Genomic DNA, 23,534 nt, shown 5'->3' on the forward strand with positions numbered 1-23,534 from the left:
TTCTGCTGACTGTATAGAGCTTCTCCATCTTTGGCTGCAAATAATATAATCAATCTGATTTTGGTGTTCTCCATCTGGTGATGTCCATGTGTAGAGTCTTCTCTTGTGTTGTTGGAAGAGGGTGTTTGCTATGACCAGTGCGTTCTCTTGGCAAAACTCTATTAGCCTTTGCCCTGCTTCATTCTGTACTCCAAGGCCATATTTGCCTGTTACTCCAGGTGTTTCTTGATTTCCTACTTGTGCATTCCAGTCCCCTGTAATGAAAAGGATATCTTTTTTGGTGTTAGTTCTAGAAGGTCTTGTAGGCCTTCATAAAACCATTCAGCTTCAGCTTCTTCAGCATTACTGGTCAGGGCATAGGCTTGGATTACCGTGATATTGAATGGTTCGCCTTGGAAATGAACAGAGATCATTCTGTCGTTTCTGAGATTGCATCCAAGTACTGCATTTCAGACTCTTTTGTTGACTATGATGGCCACTCCATTTCTCCTAAGGGATTCTTGCTCACAGTAGTAGATATAATGGTCATCTGAGTTAAATTCACCCATTCCAGTCCATTTTAGTTCACTGATTCTTAAAATGTCGATGTTCACTCTTGCCATCTCCTGTTTGACCACTTCATATTTGCCCTGATTCATGGACCTAACATTCCAGGTTCCTATGCAATATTGCTCTTTACAGCATCAGACTTTACTTCTATCACCAGTCACATCCACAACTGGGTGGTGTTTTTGCTTTGGCTCCGTTTCTTCATTCTCTCTGAAGTTATTTCTCCACTCTTCTCCAGTAGCATATTGGGCACCTACCGACCTGGGGAGTTCATCTTTCAGTGCCCTATCTATTTGCCTTTTCATACTGTTCATGGGGTTCTTAAGGCAAGAATAATGAAGTGGTTTGCCATTCCCTTCTCCGGTGAAGCACGTTTTGTCATAGCTCTTCACGATGACCCGTCCATCTACATGGCATGGCTCATAGTTTCGTTGAGTTAGACAAGGCTGTGGTCCATGTGACCAGACTGGCCACTCATTAGCCTATGAAATTACCCATCCCTATAAAAACTGACAACCTCCATACCCAAATGCCTCTTGCCTTCTGAAATGACCCACACTCTGTGGAGTGTTTCACTCTACAGAAATCCACTTCTCACACTTTGCTCTCCTGAATTCTCTCTGTGATGATACATAAGGAACTTGAGTTTCATTAAGTTCTGAGATCAGGTGTGTGACCCCAGTTAAAAGACCTTGGGTTCAAGTCCCAATTTGAGTTGCACAGTTTCACCATCATCATCGGCAAAATGGGACAGTTCTGTGCAATAAGAACCTACCAGGTACACCTGACCAAGACACCACCTAGTGATATGAGAAATGCTCCAATTGATAAACCCATTTATACAATTTTAGACTAGAGAGGCCCATAGGAGTTGGCAACTACAAATGGGTACTTGTCAGTGACTGAACAACAAGGATATTTGCCATCTGCTATCTGAATCCTATGCTGTTGAGTTGTTGACCTTCAACACGCCCTGAAGGAAGTTCAGTTGGAGAGCGTTAGGTAGGTAGAACAGGGAAAAGGAGTCCAAAATGGCTGTGGCTAAAAGACAAGGAAGGGGAAAGCCCGCAAAAATAGAACAAAAAAAGGTCCAAGGAACAAGTGAGGACCTCAGGTAAAACAAACAACACTCCTGGCTGGCCCAATTTACATAGGACAGGCCCAGGGAGAGATAAACATATAAACAGAGGAGCCAAAGCTAGCTCTCTTTCTCTCTCCTGCGTGCTGGGGCGCTCTTCTCCTCGTGTCTTTGGATCGATGTGCCCTCACACCTTGAAGATGGGTTTTCCTGCTATCTTCTAAATAAAATAGAGCTGTAACACTGAGCTGTAACACTGATTTGTCTAAGAGCTATAACATGGTCCATTCGAGACCTGAGAGCTATAACACGGTCTATCCAAGACCTGAGAGCTGTGACACGACGAGGGGGCTTTAATGTCTGTCACTCCAAATCTTTGTTGTGACGAGACAAAGAACCGAGGAACATACACTCGTGTGACATAGAGTGAGGCACCTTGTGCTCCAGGGAAACTGGTTTAACAGATCTTTAGATAGTTAGATATTTTCAGAAACTGATTTCAGGATCCCAGTCCTTGTATCTCCTCATATCTAGAAGAGCACTAAATCCCTTCATGATGACATAAGCTCCTCTTGACTAGCAGAAAACCTTTTGTCAAATTAAGTGCTTGATTGCATTGAACTCCCCCTTCACCAAAATCACATATATTGACATTCCTCCACTACTTTTTTGGAGCAGTTTCTCAGAACTCTGAGGCGCTGTCTCCCAGCCTGCAGTCCTCATTTTGCCCCAGATAAAACTTAACTCACAACTCTCACATTGTGCATCCTTTTTTAGTTGACTTTAGTTGACAGTGGTGGTGGTTTAGTCGCTAAGTCATATCCAACTCTTGGGACCCGCCAGGCTCCTCTGTCCAAAGGATTTTTTCAGGCAAGAAAACTGGAGTGGATTGCCATTTCCTTCTCCAGGGGAATCTTCCCGACCCAGGAATTGAACCTCGGTCTCCTACATTGCATGCAGATTCTTTACCAACTGACTATGAGGGAAGCCTTTAGTTGACAGAGTACAATGTGGTTTTGGAGTCTATCAGATCTTATCTGAGTCTCATTTCATCAGTGTTTTAGCTGTGTGACCTTAACCAATTTGCTTGACTTCTAAACCTGCTTCCTGGACAATATGGAATTTAACCTGAGCCCAGTGAAGATTAAGAAATCCTCACATCCTTTGTGTTCCAAAAATACCTCACTGCAAGGACCCACCCCTCCCCATAAGATTTTGTAAGGGTGCAGATGCCTGCCTTGTTTACTTATTTGGAGGTCACACAGTCTCCAAATTCTTATTTGTTGTTTTACAAATGCGTAGCTGAACTGCTTGTCCCTATTGATCAATCCGAATAAGACTTGTTATTGTTAACCAAATTTCCTGTTAAACTTTTCTCCCCTCTACAGTGCCCTGAACTCCTGTCCACCCTCAGCCTGAACTAGCATATAGCCCCTTAAAGGATCCTTCCCAGAAAATAAACTAGCCTCAGGGTAAAACAATCTCTGATCCACTATCTAATCTCACCATCCTTTCATTCCACTTCCTTGCACCTGGGTCTCTCTAGCTTTGTTTACTGCCCTTTTTGCCTAACTCTGAAGAAATTTGCAGGTCTTTCTGTCAATGCGTGCTCCCTATTGCAATAGTTACCTGCCTCTTTAAAGTAGTCTTCCTCCCCCATTACAATAATCATTTTGAATTAAAATTCCTCCTTACTAAGTCTGTTAGGGGAAGCACATTGACTGAAACCACCCACCCTGGCCAGGCACCATAGTAACCATTTGCATGAGTTGTTTTCTGACAGGAGGTCCCGGTAAGGAAAGTGGAACTAATAAGCCACCACCAACCAGAAGAGTTCAGTTCAGTTCAGTTCAGTTCAGTCGCTCAGTCATGTCCGACTCTTTGCGACCCCATGAATCGCAGCACGCCAGGCCTCCCTGTCGATCACCATCTCCCGGAGTTCACTCAGACTCACGTCCATCGAGTCCGTGATGCCATCCAGCCATCTCATCCTCTATCGTCCCCTTCTCCTCCTGCCCCCAATCCCTCCCAGCATCAAAGTTTTCCAATGAGTCAACTCTGCATGAGGTGGCCAAAGTACTGGAGTTTCAGCTTTAGCATCATTCCTTCCAAAGAAATCCCAGGGCTATCTCCTTCAGAATGGAGTGGAAAGGTCAAAAGGAGACACCACGTGTCCGACCACCTCCCAGAATCCTTCTCTCTGGCATCCATCTTGGCTGAACAAGGCGTGCACCACCAGGAAGGACTCTGAGTCAGAATGATTGGCTAAAGACAACCCGGAAACTAATCCCAGACTGTGAGCCACGTGGCAGAGCTGTTCTCCTGAGTTCCCTTACCCTACTGCTCTCTACCTGGTGCTCTTTCCCAACAAAATCTCTTGCTTTGTCAGCACGTGTCTCCATGGACAATTCATTTCCGAGTGTTAGACAAGAGCCCAGTTTCAGGCCCTAGAAGGGGTCCCCCTTCCTGCAACAAGTTTGGATTCATTCTTTATTTGACACTCCTTTGTTGAATGAGGATAATAGTATATCTGGCACACAATATGTGCTCAGTAAATGGGAGCTGCTATTGTTATCACCAAAGATAACATCCCAAATCAGAAACGTGAGGCCAAGCTCAGTTCCTAGCTCAGGTCCAGCTCCAGAGCCTACCTTTCCTACCACCAAGGCCCCAAAGACCAGGGCCTGGATGATGGGGGAAGCCCTGTTTGGACCCTATCGTTTCAACAGTGTATGAAAAACACTGGACTGAGTCAGAAAAATCTATTTCTACTCCCCTTTTGATAGCCACCTACTGTATGACCATATGAAATCCCTTTGTCTTTCTAGGACCCAGTTTCATGAGAACTTTGATTTGGATCAAGAGTTTTCAAACTGTGCACTGCAGCATCCTAGGGTTCCACAAGAGAGGCCCGAGTATTTCACACATTTCAAAATTCTAATTTTTAAAATATGTTTAAACACTTTCTGAGCTATCCTTCAAAAAACACCTGCTCAAATAAATTCTTTGCCCTATTTTAACCCACAAGACATCATTAGTTATTTTGCCACTGGGTTAACTAACTCTGGTCTGGGCTCTAACTAAAGCTTCTTCTGCCACCTTTGCTTAATGGAAGGCCATCCTGAGACTGAAAAAAAAAAAAGAGCTGTTGAAAAGGACCACAGTGTGTAACTACTCATCCAGTGAAATTAAGGTTGTCTTGAGTCTGCAAGTAAAGTCAAACCAAGATATACACTGGATCTGAGACTGCTATAGGGATATAGGAACATCATTCACAACCCTTAGCAAAACAGCTTCATTGTTCTAAAGCTGTGCTGTTCAACAGAACTTTCTGCGATGGAGGAAATGCTCTGTGTCTAAATACTGTAGTCAAGTTTGCCTAGTGAACCCTTGAACTGTGGCTCATGAGACTAAGGAGCTGAATTGTTTTTATATACATTTAATTTAAATTTAAATAACAAATAACTTGGCCAGTGGCTATCTGGATAGTCTTTAAAATAAACAATTTTTTGAAATTTGAACTTGGAAAGTTAATTTAGACTTAAAATAACATCATCTGTTCTTCATATTGGAGTTTTCCCCAGTTGTCATATTTGAAAACAAATGATTCTTCTAAAAATTTTGTAAAAGCAAACAGATCTCTAGGAACACTTTAAATTCGATGATTCTTGAACAGAGACACAGATTGTTACCGACCTGGGCCCTAGGACTCTTTAATCAATAGAAATTGATAAGAGACCGGACAAGACTTTCAGGCAAGACTTTATTGCAGTTTGTGCTATAGCAAGAGGCAGAGAAGACAAGAACGAGGTCCCCGAGGAGAGCTGCTTGTGTCATTAAATGGGGTTAACAGTGGGGTGGGAGGGGTAGTGAGGATCCATGGGCTGGGCAGGGGGCATTGCTAGGTGGTCTGCCCGCCCCCTTGGTAATACTGAGTGCAGGACCTTTCGCAGTACCTCGCTTTCGCCCCAGGCACCTCAAGAATATCCGTTGGTTTCTGTCCTTTTTTTTTAAAATCCTATTGTTCATAATTGCCCCAAATGCACATGCATGCAGTTATTTTCAATCGCCTACAGTTTCTTTGTATTCTTTGGCTCGAGGAGACATTTGTCCAGGTGCAAGCACTTCAGTAGAGGGTCCCAGGTCCAGCTATCTCAAGATGATATTTCACCCACAGAAGAGACTCCTCCTGGGATACTTTGCTCTGTAAGTATCAAGATGTCTATGATTACATGAAGAAAGGACTAGACTAGTTTTGCCTGGCCTGCTGCTGCTGCTGCTGCTAAGTCGCTTCAGTCGTGTCCGACTCTATGCGACCCCATAGATGGCAGCCCACCAGGCTCCCCCATCCCTGGGATTCTCCAGGCAAGAACACTGGAGTGGGTAGCCATTTCCTCCTCCAACACATGAAAGTGAAGTCGCTCAGTCGTGTCCAACTCTTCGTGACCCCATGGACTGCAGCCTACCAGGCTCCTCCATCCATGGGATTTTCCAGGCAAGAGTACTGGAGTGGGGTGCCATCGCCTTTTCCATGCCTGGCCTGAGTGGGGGCAGATATTATCCAGGGGCAAAAGTCACAGAACAACCACATGGTGAGGTAGTCATGTGTTAAATAACTTGTCTAGGGCTTTCCTGGTGGCTCAGTGGTGAAGAATCTGCCCGCCAGTGCAGGAGACATGAGTTCGACCCCTGGTCTAGGAAGATCATACATGTCTTGGCACAACTAAGCCCATGCAACTGTTGAGCCTCTGCTCTAGAGCCCGGAAGCCACGGCCACAGAAGCCCAGATGCCTTAGAGCCCATGCTCCTCAACAAGAGACGCCACTGCAGTGGGCAGCCTGCACACCGCAGCTAGAGAGTAGCCCTTGCCCACAGGCACTAGAGAAAAGCCCTCACAGCAACAAAGACCCAGCACAGCCCCAGATAAATAAATAATTTGTCTAAGATGACATCACTGGTAAGAGGCAAGTAGAACTCAAATCCAGATCTGTCAGGCTGTCAAACACTGGGCTGACTTCCTACCGACCACAGCACTCATGGCTGTATTGTTTAACAGAGAAAATATATAAGAGGGACGCTTCCAGAGCCACATGCTTGCCAATCTGCATTATCTCCCTGGAACTGGGCTTTAAACATCTCCATGGAAGGTGAGCCCTCTGACCCACCAGGGTTGCAGGCCCTAAGGGTGAGAGAAGTCACTGCTTTAGGTGAAAACATCTCAAATCTCCTCAGTCTTTTCATAAACTCACCATAAAACATCCCACATCTCATCTTGTTTTCTCCAGTGACCAGTAAGCTCATTGTTCAATGATTTGATTCTTAATAATAATCCTTAGTAATATTCTTTGGATTTCTCCATAATAATTCTTTGTATTAAAAAGAGATTTTCCTCTGAGAACCTAAAAGTACTCTAGTCTATGTACTTCCCTGAAACCAGCCAATGAAAATCAATTTGCTTCCCTCTTTTTTTTTTTTTTTTTCTTTTCACCAGATTAGGAAACTGAGGCTCAGAGAGATGAAGGATGAGGGATAAGGGGGCTGGTAGGACTGGGAACAACCTCTAGGCAGGTCTCAACCAGATTTCTCCCATCCCTTGCCCAATGTCCACACCCCCTAGGGTTTTAGTTAGAGTTATTTCTCCCAAAGGGGCTTGGTTTTAAAAGCCACTCACCAAGTCACCCAGAATCTTCCCAAGTACACAGAGTGGGCCAGAGGCCACACCACCCATTAGGCAAACTTGAAAGTGGAGAAAATTTACAGAAAGATAAGCTATCGCCTTCTCACTCGTTACTGTCTTCAGCAAAATTTCCCTCATTATGTGTGTGTGCTGTACTGTTATTAGTGCTAAGGAAAATGGAAAGAACAACACAATGTTCTCAAAGGGCTCACCAGCTAGCAAGGGTAACGAAAAGGAAAGGAAGCAGTTTAATCGCTTGACAAAAGCACCTGAAGAATCAGGTTTCCCTTGTGCTGTATGGCCATGTTGTCCAAGGGGAAACACTGAAAATGTTCTTTGCTCTACCACAGTCCCCATCACGCTGCCCACACAAGTACTTACCCCAGACCAGCTTCACTCACTGCTGCTGCCTCTAGGACCCAAAATGCTGGTGAGTTTGAGACCCCTGCTTTGTAAAAAAGACACTGTGATAGGAAAAAGGCAGAAAACAAAGCACTACAGGAGCATTCAGGATAAGACACCAATTGGGTAGCATCTAAACTAAGTCTTCAGTAGGAGCCCACAAGGTGAAGAGAGGTGGGGAAGGGCACCTTGGACAAGGGGCACAGCCGGTGGTCCAGGGACCTGGGAAGGGGTGCTGACATGTTTGGGGGACTGTCAGTGGTTGGGCTGGAGAAGGTAATGGCACCCCACTCCAGTACTCTTGCCTGGAAAATCCCATGGACGGAGGAGCCTGGTGGGCTGCAGTCCATGGGGTTGCGAAGAGTTGGACACGACTGAGCGACTTCACTTTCACTTTTCACTTTCATGCATTGGAGAAAGAAATGGCAACCCACTCCAGTGTTCTTGCCTGGAGAATCCCAGGGATGGGGGAACCTGGTGGGCTGCCGTCTGTGGGGTAGCACAAAGACTGAAGTGACTTAGCAGCAGCAGCAGCAGCAGCAGTAATTGGGCATGGCTGACATATGGTAGTGAGTAGAGAGACTAGAGTTGGAAAGGTAGGTTCCAGCAGATTCTGAAGGGCCTGGTAGTCCATCTCTAAGGCATTAGAACATTCGTCTGTAGACCTGCAGACCTGCAGACCTTGAGCAGACATTGGATTTGGAGAACTAGAAATAATTCCAGATTAATAAGATAGAAAACTCACTAAAGTTTGGAAGTAGCCTGTAACAGGAAGGGTTGGAAGCATGCGTGCCTGCATGCATAGTCACTCAGCCCTGTCCCACTCTGTGCAACCCCCTGGACTGTAGCTGTCCAGGCTTCTCTAGCCGTGGGATTTCCCAGGCAAGAATACTGGAGCGCATTGCTATTTCCTCTGCCAGGGGGTCTTCCCAACCCAGGGATTGAATCATATCTCCCGAGGCTCCTGCATTGGTAGGTGGATTCTTTACCACTGAGCCACCAGGGAAGTCCTAATAAATGAATGCATAGGACGTGGGGGAAGGGGTTTTCCAGACAGAACTGTTCCAGAAGCTCCAAAACAGCTCACTGCTGCTGACACATAAATGCTTCCTTGTCGACTGAATATCTGTAGCTCCCACATTGTGCCTTTGAAGCTGACGATTTCTTATTAGAAATGAATGCATAAATACATCTACCAACAGTCCAATGATTCCACTTCTAGATATTTATTTGCCCAAGAGAAATGGAAATTGATGTCGACAAAAGATTTGCTCAGTGATGTTCACAGTCACCACTTTATTCAGAATAACTGGGAAGTGCCCAAATGCCCATCAACAGGGGAATGGAAAAATAAATTGCTGTACCTCCATTCAGTAGAATACTACAGAATAATACAGCAAAGAGAACTGAAGATAAGGCTCAGCCTCAAAAGTGTTATGTTAGGTGAGGGGACCAGACCCCCACAAAAATACATAGTAATGAATGATTTATATATAAATACATATATTATATTCTAGAAAAGAACAGGATAATTTGTAGTGAAAGAGCAGATTAGTGGTTGCTTGGGGTCAGGAGCAGTAGGGGGAAAAAGGCCAGAGGTTGACAGGAAAAGGTCAAGACCTGTTAAAACTCATCAAGCTGTTTACACCTCAGATCTGCACACCTATCTTTTACATGAATCATATTAAATATTTTTTTTCACTTTGCTGTGCAGCGGAAATTGGCACAACACTGTAAATCAATTATCAGTTCAGTCGTGTCCAACTCTTTGTGACCCCATGGACTACAGCACGCCATTCCTCTGTCCATCACCAATTCCCGGAGCTTACTCACACTGTCCATTGAGTCGATGATGCCATCCAACCATCTCATCCTCTGTCGTCCCCTTCTCCTCCCGCCTTCAATCTTTCCCAGCATCAGGGTCTTTTCAAATGAGTCAGTTCTTCGCATCAGGTGGCCAAAGTATTGGAGTTTCAGCTTCAGCATCAGTCCTTCCAATGCATATTCACGACTGATTTCCTTTAGGATGGACTGGTTGTATCTCTTTGCAGTCCAAGGGACTCTGAAGAGTCTTCTCCAACACCACACTTCAAAAGCATCAATTCTTCAGCGGTCAGCTTTCTTTATAGTCCAACTCTCACATCCACACATGACTACTGGAAAAACCATAGCTTTGACTAGACGGACTTTTGTTGGCAAAGTGACGTCTCTGCCTTTTAATATGCTGTCTAGGTTGGTCATAGCTTTTCTTCCAAGGAGCAAGTGTCTTTTTAAATTTCATGGCTACAGTCACTATCTGCAGTGATTTTGGAGCCCAAGAAAATAAAGTCTGTCACTGTTTCATTGTTTCTCCATCTATTTGCCATGAAGGGATGGGACTGGATACCATGATCTTAGTTTTCTGAATGTTGAGTTTTAAGCCAACTTTTTCACTCTCTTTCACTTTCATCAGAGGCTCTTTAGTTCTTTGCTTTCTGCCATAAGGGTGCTGTCATCTGCATATCTGAGGTTATTGATATTTTTCTCAGCAATTTTGATTCCAGCTTGTGCTTCATCCAGCCCAGCATTTCTTATGATGTACTCTGCATATAAGTTAAATAAGCAGAGTGACAATATACAGCCTTCACATACTCCTTTCCTGATTTGGAACCAGTCTGTTGTTCCATGTACAGTTATAGCTGTTGGTTCTTGACCTGAATATAGATTTCTCAGGAGCCAGGTGAGGTGGTCTGGTATTCCTATCTCTTTAAGAATTTTCCACAGTTTGTTTTGATCCACACAGTCAAAGGCTTTGGCAAAGTCAACAAAGCAGAAATAGGTGTTTTTCTGGAATTCTCTTGCTTTTTTTATGATCCAACGGATGTTGGCAATTTGATCTCTGGTGCCTCTGCCTTTGCTAAATCCGGCTTGAACATCTGGAAGTTCACGGTTCACGTACTGTTGAAGCCTGGCTTGGAGAATTTTGAGCATTACTTTACTTCAGTTTTTTAAAAATAAACAAAAATGAATTTAAAGAACTTTAAGTAAGAGAGGGGAACAGGGACCCAGGCAGGTAAGGAGAGAAAAGAACCGATTGGCACTAGCAGAGGTGCACAGACCTGGTAAAGAATCCCGGAGGTGGGCGGGGACGCCGGGGGCGGGACTCCGGAGCGCCGCGGGAGCGGGCCGCCAGGAGTGCAGTTACTCCTCTCGGACGCTAGGGGGCGGCGTGGGCAGGGGAAGGGCGCGCCGCGGTGACCTGGGAAGTGGCGGCGAGGGGGCGGGCCGGAGCGCGGCAGGCCATGTGGGCGCCGGCGCAGCCGGGAACCGCGCGGGGAGCCATGGCGGAGCTGCAGCAGCTCCGGGTGCAGGAGGCGGTGGACTCTATGGTGAAGAGTCTGGAGAGGGAGAATATCCGGAAGATGCAGGTAGCGGGGCGGAAGCCGACCTGGGGTTGGGGGGAGCGAGTACGGTGCGGGGTTTTCTGCCCCTTCCCGCAGCCGCCTCAGGATCCTTCTGCACCACTGCCTCCCAGCCTGCAGACCCGGGTCGGGGTGTCCCTGGGGTAGTCGCTGCGCCCTTGGAAGCACTGCTCACTCTTAGAACTGGAGCTTCGGCTGAGCGAATGAAATCTGTGAGCCCTCGCCACGCGCAAGGCCGTTTGCCCCCCGCCCCCAAGGCCAGGCGGGGGAGGGGGTGTCCCCTCGCCAGGGTTGAGAAGCCCCCTGGAGTAAGGTGTTCAGCCTCCCCCACCTTCCCGTCTTGCGTGGCCGCTTCGCAGGTGAGCAGAGCCCGCCCAAAGAGCACCGCCAAGGTGAAAGACCGGAAACCCGACGGTGCTCGGCCTCCTCAATGGCCTGGTCATGCTCGGCTCACGCCGCGATGTCTCATATGCTGTTCTGCTTTGATCCCCTGAATGTTATGTGGCTGTTGATCCCACTTCCCCGACCGGATTGTGGGTTTCGCTTGTCAGGGTGTCCCTGGAGTCAGTGGACCAGTTGCCCCCTGGTGGATGGTTACTAGATCGCTGACCTCTGAACCCTGTGGTTTAGGCACCTGGTTTTCAGAACTTGGCCCCATCTCATTCTCCACCGCCCTGCCCGTCCATCCAGCTGTCGGTTCCACAACTGTCAGTGAGCTAGCGGCAGTGAAACACTCTTCTAGGCACCGAGGGTAATGTTTCCATTCGTGGTTTTAAGCTCTTGGTGTCTATTCTAAAGAGAGGCGCAGGTGCGACGCGCCCCCTGGCCTCTGCTGCACTCGGCGCCAAGGCTTCCCCGCTCACCGTCCTCTGCCCTCCCCGCAGGGCCTGATGTTCCGGTGCAGCGCCGCCTGTTGCGAGGAGAGCCAGGCGTCCATGCAGCAGGTGCACCAGTGCATTGAGCGCTGCCACGCCCCTCTGGCTCAAGCCCAGGCCCTGGTGACCAGCGAGCTGGAGAAGTTCCAGGTGAGGAATACCCTAGCCGGACCACTCCAGCCCGAGGTGTTGCTCTTTTGCAGATGACAGGCGTTGGTTCAGAATTCTTGGCTGTAGTGTCTTGTTTCTTTGTTCACCTCTGTGACAGTCCTATGTCCGGCTAGTCTTTACACGGTTTAAAATTTTGGAAAAAGTCCTAGTGGTTGAGTGCTGTAAGAATTTCCCATAGAAACAATGCAAAAGGGAGTTCATGACCAAGAGCCTTATGCATTTTTTCCCCCATAGACATCAAATATATGTATACTGTACAGTATGAAGCTTTGTAAAATATATTAGTTCATTCTTACAATAGCAGAATCCCCAGGAAAGTGGAATAAGCCAGTCTTTAAAAGGTACAGATTAGAGCAAGATCCTACCATCATTTTGTGGGTTTTCCCACCCAGGATGCCCCTACTTGCTGTACCCAGAGGGCAGCTCCTGTTCACTAAAGAGCAGTCATTTACATGAAGCATTATTTTTGTTGACTCGTTGATGCCTGACTCGCAAGTCTCTCTGAGGTCACTAAGAGCCCCCTCTCCCCCTGCTCTGCTCCATATTTCTCTCTGGAGCAGCAAAGGGTGTCCCCAGCTTCCTTTTACTCCCTTCCTCTGGGTGTACGTTCTTGAAACTTGGGTGGAAGAGGGCCCACTTCTGAATCAGTATTTCATAGCCTAGGATTCTGTTCATGTGGACAAATTTATATCCAATGTTAAATATTTTTATATTCTATATAAAATTCTTCAAAATGACTGGCACTGCAAAAGGATAACTTCTCCAAGATCATGAAACTCCAAAGGGTTTCTCTGTGTTTGACACTTTATTTTACAGTCTTTCAAAGTTTGCTTCTTGAATTACTGTACAACTGTCTCTTCCATTCACTGTTATAGTCCTGCAATCAGACTTACTTTTCCATTGTGCCAGAACCACTCTTTCCATTGCCCTCCATGGGGCTAAATCCAATGGTCATTTCTCATCTTACTCAGTCTGCCTCCATCATTGACACAGTGGATCACTCTCTCCCTTGTTTAAAAATCTTTATTCATTTGGCCACCAGGATAGGATAGCTCACTCTCCTGGTCACCCCTCCCCATCCCCGCCCTCCTTTCATGCTCTCATTTACTGTCTTTTTTACTCTCTCCAGTCTCTGAAGAGCACTGGAGTGCCCAGGGTTATGCTTGGACCTCACTCTAGTTCTGTAGTCTCATAGCAAATATCTATATACTGACAACTCCTGCATTCATATCTTTAGACCAGCTTCACTCCTTATCCAGATTCATATATCCAGCTGTTTCGCCAACGTCTTCACTTACTTGTTTGTCCATCTCCCTCCACTGGAATATCAGTTCACTGAAAGAAAGAGCTTTATCTGTTTTACTCATTGCTGTATTCCCCAACAGGAGCGTCCCTAGCACGTAGTAGAAGCTCAATAAATATTTGCTGAATTGAGTATTTTTCTGTAGCGATGCCAGACCTGATAAAATCAAGGTGTCTGAAAGTCTGTAGTGGAGTAACAGTAGCCTCTAGTTCCTTCTTACTTCCTGGAAGGCACTTCTTACAATTTTTCCGGTCATTCAGCTACTTTCTAGTAATGCTTTGTCTGGGCCCTCATGGTGCCACCCTCTGTTTTAATCAGGACAGTCTGGGTCAATTCCACTATAGTGTCCCTTTAATTGATCAAGATAATACACGTCAAGCCAAAACACGCAGTATAGAACGTGGCACATGATAAGCACTTGGTGAATGGAGGTCAGCCTTTCATTTGGTCTACCCTGTCCCTTCTCGCCACAGGACCGCCTGGCCCGGTGCACTATGTATTGCAATGACAAGGCCAAAGATTCGATAGATGCAGGGAGTAAGGAGCTTCAGGTGAAGCGGCAGCTGGAGACCTGCGTGACCAAGTGTGTGGATGACCACATGAACCTCATCCCAACCATGACCAGGAAGATGAAGGAGTCCCTCTCTTCCATCGGGAAATAGCTGTCTGCTAGTGGCCATCAGGGCTGAGGGCAGGAATCAATTTAAAAAGAGGAATGGGGATTTGGGTCTTTTAAGGAGAGTTGATGAATGAGGAAATGAAGAATGGCAGCAGGTCTAAGGCCTGTGTTTCTTTCCTCTGGACGCTGGTTCCTTTGTGTTTCAATCTTAGAAAGTGAAATGGATAAAAAGCAGTGCTAAAATTTGGGTCACAGATAGCACAGGAGGTTTGTTGTGAGCCTGAATTTCATGTGGCAAGTACTTCTCCTGCCAATAGGGAGTCTCCCCTGTACCAAACCAGGGCCCTCCAAGGTACCAGATCCTCTTACTCCACAGATACCAAGAGGCTGGCAGGTTCACGTAACCAGCTTATGGTCTAGTGGAGTATGAAAGGAGGTGTTTCTGTTTGGTGTCCACCTGCTGTTTACCAGAAGGATCACTACAACATTTTCCACAAACAAATAAAATCCATGCAGTCACTAATGTAGAAAGGGGCAGGGGTCTTCCAGGGGGTTTGTTTTGCTTGTTTTTCTTTTATAGGCAAGGGCATGACGTTAAGATGTAAAGTTGGGAGAGGCAGTTTGGATAAAAACGTTGAAAGGGTCCCTGCAGGTACTCCTTTCTGACCATCAAGATGTGGATGTGTGTTTCTTAAAATTCTCACATATCACATCATTCAGCCGGGAGACCCTGCAAAATTGTAAGAAGTGATCTCATACTGGTAAGGGAAGCAAGTGCTCTCCCTCTCACTGGCAGCCATGGTGGGCCCTGAGGCCGCCTGCTGCAGAGTCAGCAAGCTACCAGGCAATCTTACAGTGACACTCAGCCTTGAAGGGAAACGGGGTTTTGACAGTATAATATGCTCATATTCAGGAATGAACAGTGAAAGAGGAACTATTAGCTACTTCATTAAGAGGGTTGTGAAGGACGGGCTTTGGAAAAATCTGTTTCTTGTGAAACAGAATGAAAGCCTAAACCCAGTGTTGCTTACTTTGCCCCCTGAAATAACAGCTTTGTTGAGACAATCCCCTGGCAACAAAAAAAAATCAAGGGAGGAAAAGTAAGCAACTCAGGGATGAACTGTGGCTCCTTTAGAGCGATGAAGGGACTGCCCTCCATTACCAAATGCCACTTTTGCCAGGGCCTTTGCTACACGTGCTGTTCTTGCCCCAGTTCTGGCCCCTTATCACTGTGATAAGGACCTTGTCTTTCTACCAACTTACTACTTGAAATGATAATATTGTCTGTTTGCTGTATCAAGACTGTGATATATTTTCCTAGTGGTTTGGTTTTCGCAATAAATAAGACTTAATTTTCTTCCACTATTGTGTTTTTTCCCTTATATCTGGACAGTGAATTTATAACTTTGTCAGGATACTTCTCTTTGTAATGTGTGAAATAAATTTAAGATGTCCCAGGGAGTGAAAAGTAGTTACGTGTTATAGTCCGGGTGCTTCTAAGTGAGAACTTTGAGGACATACTAGAGCACTGTGAATGTAAGTCTGTTAATGTAAAAAGACAAACTGGAACGCTGAAGAATTCAATATCCACATCAGGTCTCTAGCTTCCACCGTGGAACTAGGCAGGTGGCCCTGCGCTTCCCACACCTCTCGGTCAGTTGTCTGTGTTTGCCTTATTCTCATTCAGAGGCTGTTACTCTACCCAGGAGCTCGCACGCATATCCTACCGTTCAGAAGACATGGTTGCACCCCAGGAGAAAGGCTGGCTGTTCTCACTGCTTGCAGGTCGTCTCTGGCCTCCAAGGTTCATCCTTTCCATCTCCTCTGCCTGAAGAGCCCTCTGGCCAGGCCCAGCATATGTAACTTCTACCCATCAGAGGCAGGCAGGATAGGAGCTCTCCAAAGATGTGCTCATCCTAATCCCTGCATCCTGTAAATACACTACCTTGCAGGTTACCAGGGACTTTGCAGATGTTAATTAGGTTACAGACCTGAAAATGGGTTGATTAGCCTGGATTACCTAAGTGGACCTGATCTAATCAATTTCCCTAGCTGAGGTCAGAAGAGATGAGGCAGAAGTTACAAAGCATGAGAGGATTCAACCCCCACTGCTGGGGGGTGGATATGGGACACGTGGAAAGTGTGAGGAGGGACGGGAGTGGCTGCACAGACCCCCAGCTGCCAGCCGGCAAGGCATCAGGACCTCAGTCCTGCCACACACAACAAGGAACTGAATCGAGTAGACAATTTGAATACACTTGGAAGCAGATGGACCTAAAGAGCCTCCGGAAAGGAACACCGCCCTGCCAACACCTTAATTGTGACCCTGTGCAACTAAGCAAAGGACGCTGCAGTGCCACGCATACCTGACCTACAGAACTGTGTAATTCTAATCTTGGCAACTCCAATATGTAGTACAGTATGATTAACTATTGTCAGCATGCTGTACATTACCAAGTGTAGTTTTAACACACTAAGTTTGTGGTAATTAGTTATGGAAGCAATAGGAAACTAACATACCATCCTTAAGCACCATCATTCAGTACAAATACCACTTCCATGAAGCCTTCTCTGGTTTCTCCATCTATTGGTGTGTCCCCTGTTAAGTCTCAAAGCATTCTGCCCCCAAGCCTCTTCAGCCATCGCCATGGTCCACCTGGGTTATGTAATTACGGTTATTGACTTACATCATATTTCTCCTACTAGATGATGTGATACTCAGGGCAGTCACTTCAGTCCTGTCCGACTCCTAGTGACTCTATGGATGACCCCGCCCATGGGCTTCTCCAGGCAAGAATACTGGAGTGGGTTGCCATGCCTTCCTCCAGGGGATCTTCCCAATCCAGGGATTGAACCCACATCTCTTATGTCTCCTGCATTGGCAGCTGGGTTCTTTACCACCAGTGCCACCTGGGAAACCCACTCAGGGCAGCATCTGAGGCTTATTCATCTTTTATTTTCCTTCCAGGGTATAGCACATATATATGTAGACTGCTAAATTTTTCTTGGAAGGATGTTTCACAGCTTGTATGGCTGGTTATTGTTTAATAAGATGAATCGCTATGACAATGAAGAATTGAAAATGGACCTAGAAATATTTGTGACTATAGAAAGGAAGAGCTGATTGATGATGGATACTGACAGCATAAGGAAATTAGAAGGGATGACAGTCAGGTAGATGAATCTGGGGATGGGGACGACAGAGGAGGAGATGGTTAGATGGCATCACCAACTCAATGGCCATGAGTTTGAGTAAATTCCAGGAGTTGGTGATGGACAGGGAGGCCTGGCATGCTGCATTCCATGGGGTCGCAAAGAGTCAGATACGACTTAAGTGACTGAACTGAACTGAATTAGCATGAACAAGCAGAAAGTTATGTCACTGATGAAGGGACAAGATAAAGCCCCAGAAAAACAACTAAATGAAGTGGAGATAGGCAGCCTTCTGGAGTGGGAAAAGAACTCAGAATACTGATAGAAAGGATGATTCAGTATCTTGGAAAAAGAATGGAGGCAAAGATTGAGAAGATGCAAGAAATGTTTACCAAAGACCCAGAAGAACTAAGGAACAAACAGAGATACACTAGAAGGAATCAAGAGCAGAATAGCTGAGGCAGAAGGACAAATGACATGGAGAACAGAATGGTGGAGATCACTGCCACAGAACGGAATATAGGAAAAAAAGGAAAAGAAATGGAAGACAACCTAAGAGCCCTCTGGGACATTAAATGCATCAACATTTGCGTTATAGGGGTCCCAGAAGAAGAGAGAAAGGACCTGAGAAAATATTTGCAGGGATAATAGCTGACTGGGAAAGGAAATAGTCAACCAAGTCCAGGAAGCACAGAGAGTCCCAGGCAGGGTAAATCCAAGGAGGAACACACTGAAACACATAGTAATTAAACTGACAAAAATTACAGACAGAAATAAAATATTAAAAGCAACAAGGGAAAAATGACAATATACAAGGGAACTCCCATCAGGCTATCAGCTGATTTCTCAACAGAAACTCTACAAGCCAGAGAGAATGGCATGATATATTTAAAGTGATGAAAGGGAGGAACCTACAACCAAGAATACTCTACCTAGCAAGAATCTCCTTCAGATTTGATGGAGAAATCAGAAGCTTTCCAGACAAGCTAAAGTTAAGAGAATTCAGCACCACCAAACCAACTTTACAACAAATGCTATAGGAACTTCTCTAGGCAGGAAACGAGAAGGAAAAGAGCTACCTACAGAAAATCCAGAACAATTAAGAAAACAGTAATAGGATCATATATATCGGTAATTGCCTTAAATGTAAATGGATTAAATGCACCAACCAAAAGACATAGACCGGCTGAGCAGATGAAAACATGTGCATGTGTGCACTTCCACTTGTCACGTCAGTCTGCTTGATGCCCCCCAAATTGTATGCAATTATTTCATATTGTTAGGATAATCATGTTCCCACTATGGCGTAAAGCTATACTTATCTTTTATTCTTTGTCTGGCTATTGATTGTGAAAACTGATAAACATCTTTTACTATTGTGATTATATAACTATTACTCACTTGAAACCATTGTATCATGATTGGCCAACAGAAAAATAATAGCATTCTATATCACCAAAACTACCATTTAATAGAAAACACTGATTTTTAAAATCCAAATGCATATCAGAATTCTCTTGGATTTTTTTGAAAAATACAGATGCCCAGGTGTTGCTTTTTTTCCTCCAGAGCTCCAGATATGTTTCTAATGAGCAGCTCTGGTTAAAAACAACTGGACTATGTGAGGGTTGTTTACTTTCATCCAGTTTCCATCGCTTCTTCTATCTCAAATTCAGTGCTCCCATTTCTCTTATTTTACGTTTTCCAATTTCTTCATCATCTCTTCTTTTTTTTTTTTTTTTGAGGTTCTTTCTCATGCCTTTATCAAGCATAGTAGAAAAGTTCTGGTATACATAATATGTAAATAATATGTATAATATATATATTTTAGAAAACATGACTTTTTGCCTAACTAAAAACATTTATGACATTTTGATTCCACTTGTTTGACTTAGTGTGAATAGGATGCAAGATTTCTAAAAAAAAAAAAAGATATAGAACAAGCAACAAAGGTTTACTGTATAGCAGAGGGAACCATAGTCAATGTCTTGTAGGAACATATAATGAAAAATAATTTCAAAAATAATGTATGGTATATGTATCACTGAATCACACAAAAAAATTCTACTTTTTGAAATTTAGTAATGTTTATATTATTTCCAGTTTTTCTAAATGTCCTATGGACATCTGATAACTTATGAGATACAAAACTTTAAATATATTTATGTAGGATGTAAGATTAATATAAATTAATCTAAGTAGAAATGTATTTGGAGAAGGCAATGGCACCCCACTCCAGTACTCTTGCCTGGAAACTCCCATGGACGGAGGAGCCTGGTGGGCTGCAGTCCATGGGGTCGCACAGAGTCGGACTCGACTGAGCGACTTCACTTTCACTTTTCACTTTCATCCATTGGAGAAGAAAATGGCAACCCACTCCAGTGTTCTTGCCTGGAGAATCCCAGGGACGGCGGAGCCTGGTGGGCTGCCGTCTTTGGGGTCGCACAGAGTTGGACACGACTGAAGCGACTTAGCAGCAGCAGTAGCAGAAATATATTAATTTAAATTATTAATGCATCATTCAAGATGCTCCTATTATTTTTTTTATACACTTGATAAAATATTCTCAGAGAAATGTTAATATGTCTCACTATGATTGTATTTTTTTCTTTTCCCTTATATTCTGGTTTTTGCTTTATGTATCTGTTTTTTATTGTTAGGTGTCAAATGGTTTTATGATGTCTATCTTCTTTGTGAATTGTACCTTTTATCATTAAAACATTCATCTTTGCTTCATTTAAAAATAAATTTAATTTTTTAAAAAGAGGCAAATAATAATAGAATGGAGCACACGTCCATCTCCTCCTCCAGACCCACAGTCACCCTCTACTGCCCTCTACTGGCAGACTGTAGCAGAGGGAGCAGACAGCAAGAATGCGGTTTACATGGTTTCACCCCAGCCTTATTGAGCAGATAGAAGAGTTATTGTGGAGCCAAAGGAGTTGCTTAATAATTGGAACAAATATAAAGTAATAGAAATATCTATATTTAAATAAAATAAGAACACCTTAAATTTCAAATATCTGTTATAGGAAAAGAGTTTCACAGGCAGAAAGAACCAAATACTTATTTTAAATAGAAACCATTTTATTCTTCTGGAATAAAGGAACAAATGAATGGCTAAATGAGTGGATGAAGCGGGGTGGATGAGTAACAGACAAAGCCCTTCTAGAGGTTTCCATCAGCCCATCATAGCAACTTATTTTCACAGAGTTTACATATAGCATTTGTCTTGGTAAGATGTTAATGATCAGTCTAGATTCTCAAATGCTTTAATCACCACAAGTAATTTCTATACACAGTATTTAGTTCTGGTTGCAGTCATGGAAAAGAAGAGCTATTTCATGAAAAGCGTTTTGGATATATCTGTGTTTTTCTCACAGAATCATAGGACGATACCTTGGTCTGGTCTATTTTTAAGTCATGTTTCGAAGGTTGTGTTTATAATCAGATACACTTTTGTGTAATTGTCTCAATACATAGAAATGCTTTAAGAAACTATAGCATGAAACAATTATATTGGTTTGATAAAGGACTGGAAGCAGGTATTAAAGTTGAGTACCTTCATTTATAATTTTGCTGCAGGAAGGGCAATTTTGCATGCTGAGATAGATACCTCATGGGTCTCCATTGGGAAACAATAGTTTCTTGCAGGAGTGCTGTGATTATCCAAGCTTATTTTACAGGTGAAAAGATGAAGGTTCGGAGGAGCTAACTGGCCTGCCCACCCTCAATTCCTAAACAGCCAAGTGCTGCCTGGTTCATGTTGGTACCACTGGCCAGGACAGGCGCTGAGTCCAGCCTCCCCGCCAGCACAGCACGCAGCTAGGAGGACCCCAGGGAATACACATCTCATGGGAAGAACCCAGGGCACACGCATGGGTCAGTTCAACACTGTTGATGATGAAGACAACTGGCTGCACAGAGGCGGGGCGAGAGGGCAGCAAGCCACAAGCTGCCCGGATTCTCAGAAACACACTCTGTGCTCCTAGGCTGATGTTCTGAGCACATCAGAGTAAGCGGAGAAGCCTGGGCACTGCTGCCCCTAAGCCTCCTCCCCCAACATTCAGGGCTCACTCTCAGGGAAGAGTTCTGAGTGCGAGATTCCAGGTATCGGGCACCAGCCATCACAGAGGCACAGTGGAGAGCCCTGCCACCTTCTCCCTGGTGAAAGATCTGTGTTGGGAGTGAGGAGTGTGGTAGTGGAGGTCAGGTTGGAACAGAGGAGGCAGGCAGGGATGTGTGAGCATTTCTCATAGCCACTGGAGCAAGCGATTCTGGGCATAAAATGGACCCTCCCTCTGTTGGGATTACATCTTCTCCTCCAGGCAGTCCTCATGGGTAGCTCCCTCCAGTGTGGCCACAACTGGTGTCCTTGCCCGAACACTGGAGGATGTGTAACTTGCTCTCACCCCCTTCTTGCTGCTCTGTGCCTCGGGCTGATCCAACCACAGCCACTCACGCATCTCTCAGGATTGGGTGCACCCCGTGAAGCTCCCCTCTCCTGCCCGAGTGAGGGGAAACCCTGCCTCATACACAATCTTCCTCTCTTTCCTCCTCCTTCCCTTCTCTTCAACAGAGAGGACATACATCTTGCCCTCTTCAAAGATCTTCAGACATCCTCTCCCTCCAGTCTCTCAAACTCTCTATTCCTTTATTCCCTGAGGTAGGTCATGAGCAAAAAGCGGCAAAGTCAGTTTCAGCCATCCCTCCTGCAAGTCCCACATCGGTGACTTAGCCCCTCATTTGGAACAAGGGGATGTTTCACACTTACTGTTTGGTCCCTCCTGGAGGGCTTCAGAAGGATTCCCATTGCAGCATCCTATCCTAGAGCACAGACGAGTGAAGCATTCCTGGGCTCCGAGCTCTCCCTATCTTCTTCCCACACACATGACTAGATTTCTAGCGTGTCCCCCACAATCTGAGGTCGCCTAAGAGAAGGTTCACTCCACTAGTGGGTGTCCGATTTAGTTTAAAGCACCTGGACCAGGATTCAGGCAGTCTTGTCTTAAGCCTGTCTCTCTCACTAAAGGGCTGTGAGACCCTAGACAAGTTAGCTACCCTCTCAGGGTTTATGATTCTCGGCTTTTGAACAAAAAGCTTGAGTCTGATGGTTCCCAGGGCCTTTCCAGTTCTAGGATGCAAATCAGTCTAGAGGACTATGCAAGGTCAGGGCCAGGCCCGTTCTAGGACAGAGATAAGGCCCAAACCCTCTGGGTAGTTCCTGACATTTCCATTCCCTCTGGTGGGCTGCTTTGTATCAGGTGACACGATTGTCTCAGGATCTGTCTCCTGCCTTGGGATTGTGCTCTCCCGCAGTCCAGAACAGAGACAAGGGCAAGTCCCTGAGCCCGGGGGCCCCAGGGTGACTTTAAGCCTCAGCAGATCAAGGAAGCTGTGTGTTCCAAAGAGCTTTGTCCCAGGACCTAAAACAGGCAGCGGCAGGAATGGTCTAGGCTCCCCCTCCACTAAAGATAAAAACATCATGGGCTCAGGGATGTTCCCAGTTGTAAATCAATCAGCTAGGACGATTTCTACCCTTATCCCTTGCCCGAAACCTCGAATAGCCAAAGCAATCTTGAGAAAGAAGAATGGAACTGGAGGAATCAACTTGCTTGACTTCAGGCTCTACTACAAAGCCACAGTCATCAAGACAGTATGGTACTGGCACAAAGACAGAAATATAGATCAATGGAACAAAATAGAAAGCCCAGAGATAAATCCACACACCTATGGACACCTTATCTTCAACAAAGGAGGCAAGAATATACAATGGAGTAAAGACAATCTCTTTAACAAGTGGTGCTGGGAAAACTGGTCAACCACTTGTAAAAGAATGAAACTAGATCACTTTCTAACACCACACACAAAAATAAACTCAAAATGGATTAAAGATCTAAACGTAAGACCAGAAACTATAAAACTCCTAGAGGAGAACATAGGCAAAACACTCTACGACATAAATCACAGCAGGATCCTCTATGATCCACCTCCCAAAATACTGGAAATAAAAGCAAAAATAAACAAATGGGATCTAATTAAAATTAAAAGCTTCTGCACAACAAAGGAAACTATAAGCAAGGTGAAAAGACAGCCTTCTGAATGGGAGAAAACAATAGCAAATGAAGCAACTGACAAACAACTAATCTCAAAAATATACAAGCAACTTATGCAGCTCAACTCCAGAAAAATAAACGACCCAATCAAAAAATGGGCCAAAGAACTAAATAGGCATTTCTCCAAAGAAGACATACGGATGGCTAACAAACACATGAAAAGGTGCTCAACATCACTCATTATCAGAGA

General features: G+C 44.9%; 1 protein-coding gene across 2 annotated transcripts; it reads left to right on the plus strand.

Moving 5' to 3' along the window:
- Window positions 1–10,962: 10,962 nt before the first annotated feature.
- Window positions 10,963–15,437, plus strand: FAM136A (family with sequence similarity 136 member A). Of its 2 annotated transcripts, none has more exons than XM_040224570.1 (3): window positions 10,963–11,113; window positions 11,992–12,132; window positions 13,930–15,437. In XM_040224570.1, the coding sequence occupies exons 1-3, from the start codon at window positions 10,988–10,990 to the stop codon at window positions 14,116–14,118; spliced, it is 456 nt and encodes a 151-aa protein (XP_040080504.1). In that variant the 5' UTR covers window positions 10,963–10,987; the 3' UTR covers window positions 14,119–15,437. The 2 variants fall into 2 exon arrangements, with proteins under 2 accessions (XP_040080504.1, XP_040080506.1); XM_040224572.1 differs by lacking the exon at window positions 10,963–11,113 and adding an exon at window positions 11,420–11,858.
- Window positions 15,438–23,534: the final 8,097 nt, after the last annotated feature.

The sequence above is a fragment of the Oryx dammah genome, unplaced genomic scaffold (assembly GCF_014754425.2).
Source record: "Oryx dammah isolate SB20612 unplaced genomic scaffold, SCBI_Odam_1.1 HiC_scaffold_25, whole genome shotgun sequence".
NCBI classification, from domain to species: domain Eukaryota; kingdom Metazoa; phylum Chordata; class Mammalia; order Artiodactyla; family Bovidae; genus Oryx; species Oryx dammah.

What these genes read in the sequence shown, in the direction of transcription:
- FAM136A (XM_040224570.1), top strand. Translation starts at nt 10,988, where the DNA reads ATGTGGGCGCCGGCGCAGCCGGGAACCGCGCGGGGAGCCATGGCGGAG. An exon ending in AGAATATCCGGAAGATGCAG is followed by an intron (nt 11,114 to 11,991) that starts GTAGCGGGGCGG and finishes CCCTCCCCGCAG; the next exon opens with GGCCTGATGTTCCGGTGCAG. An exon ending in GCGAGCTGGAGAAGTTCCAG is followed by an intron (nt 12,133 to 13,929) that starts GTGAGGAATACC and finishes TTCTCGCCACAG; the next exon opens with GACCGCCTGGCCCGGTGCAC.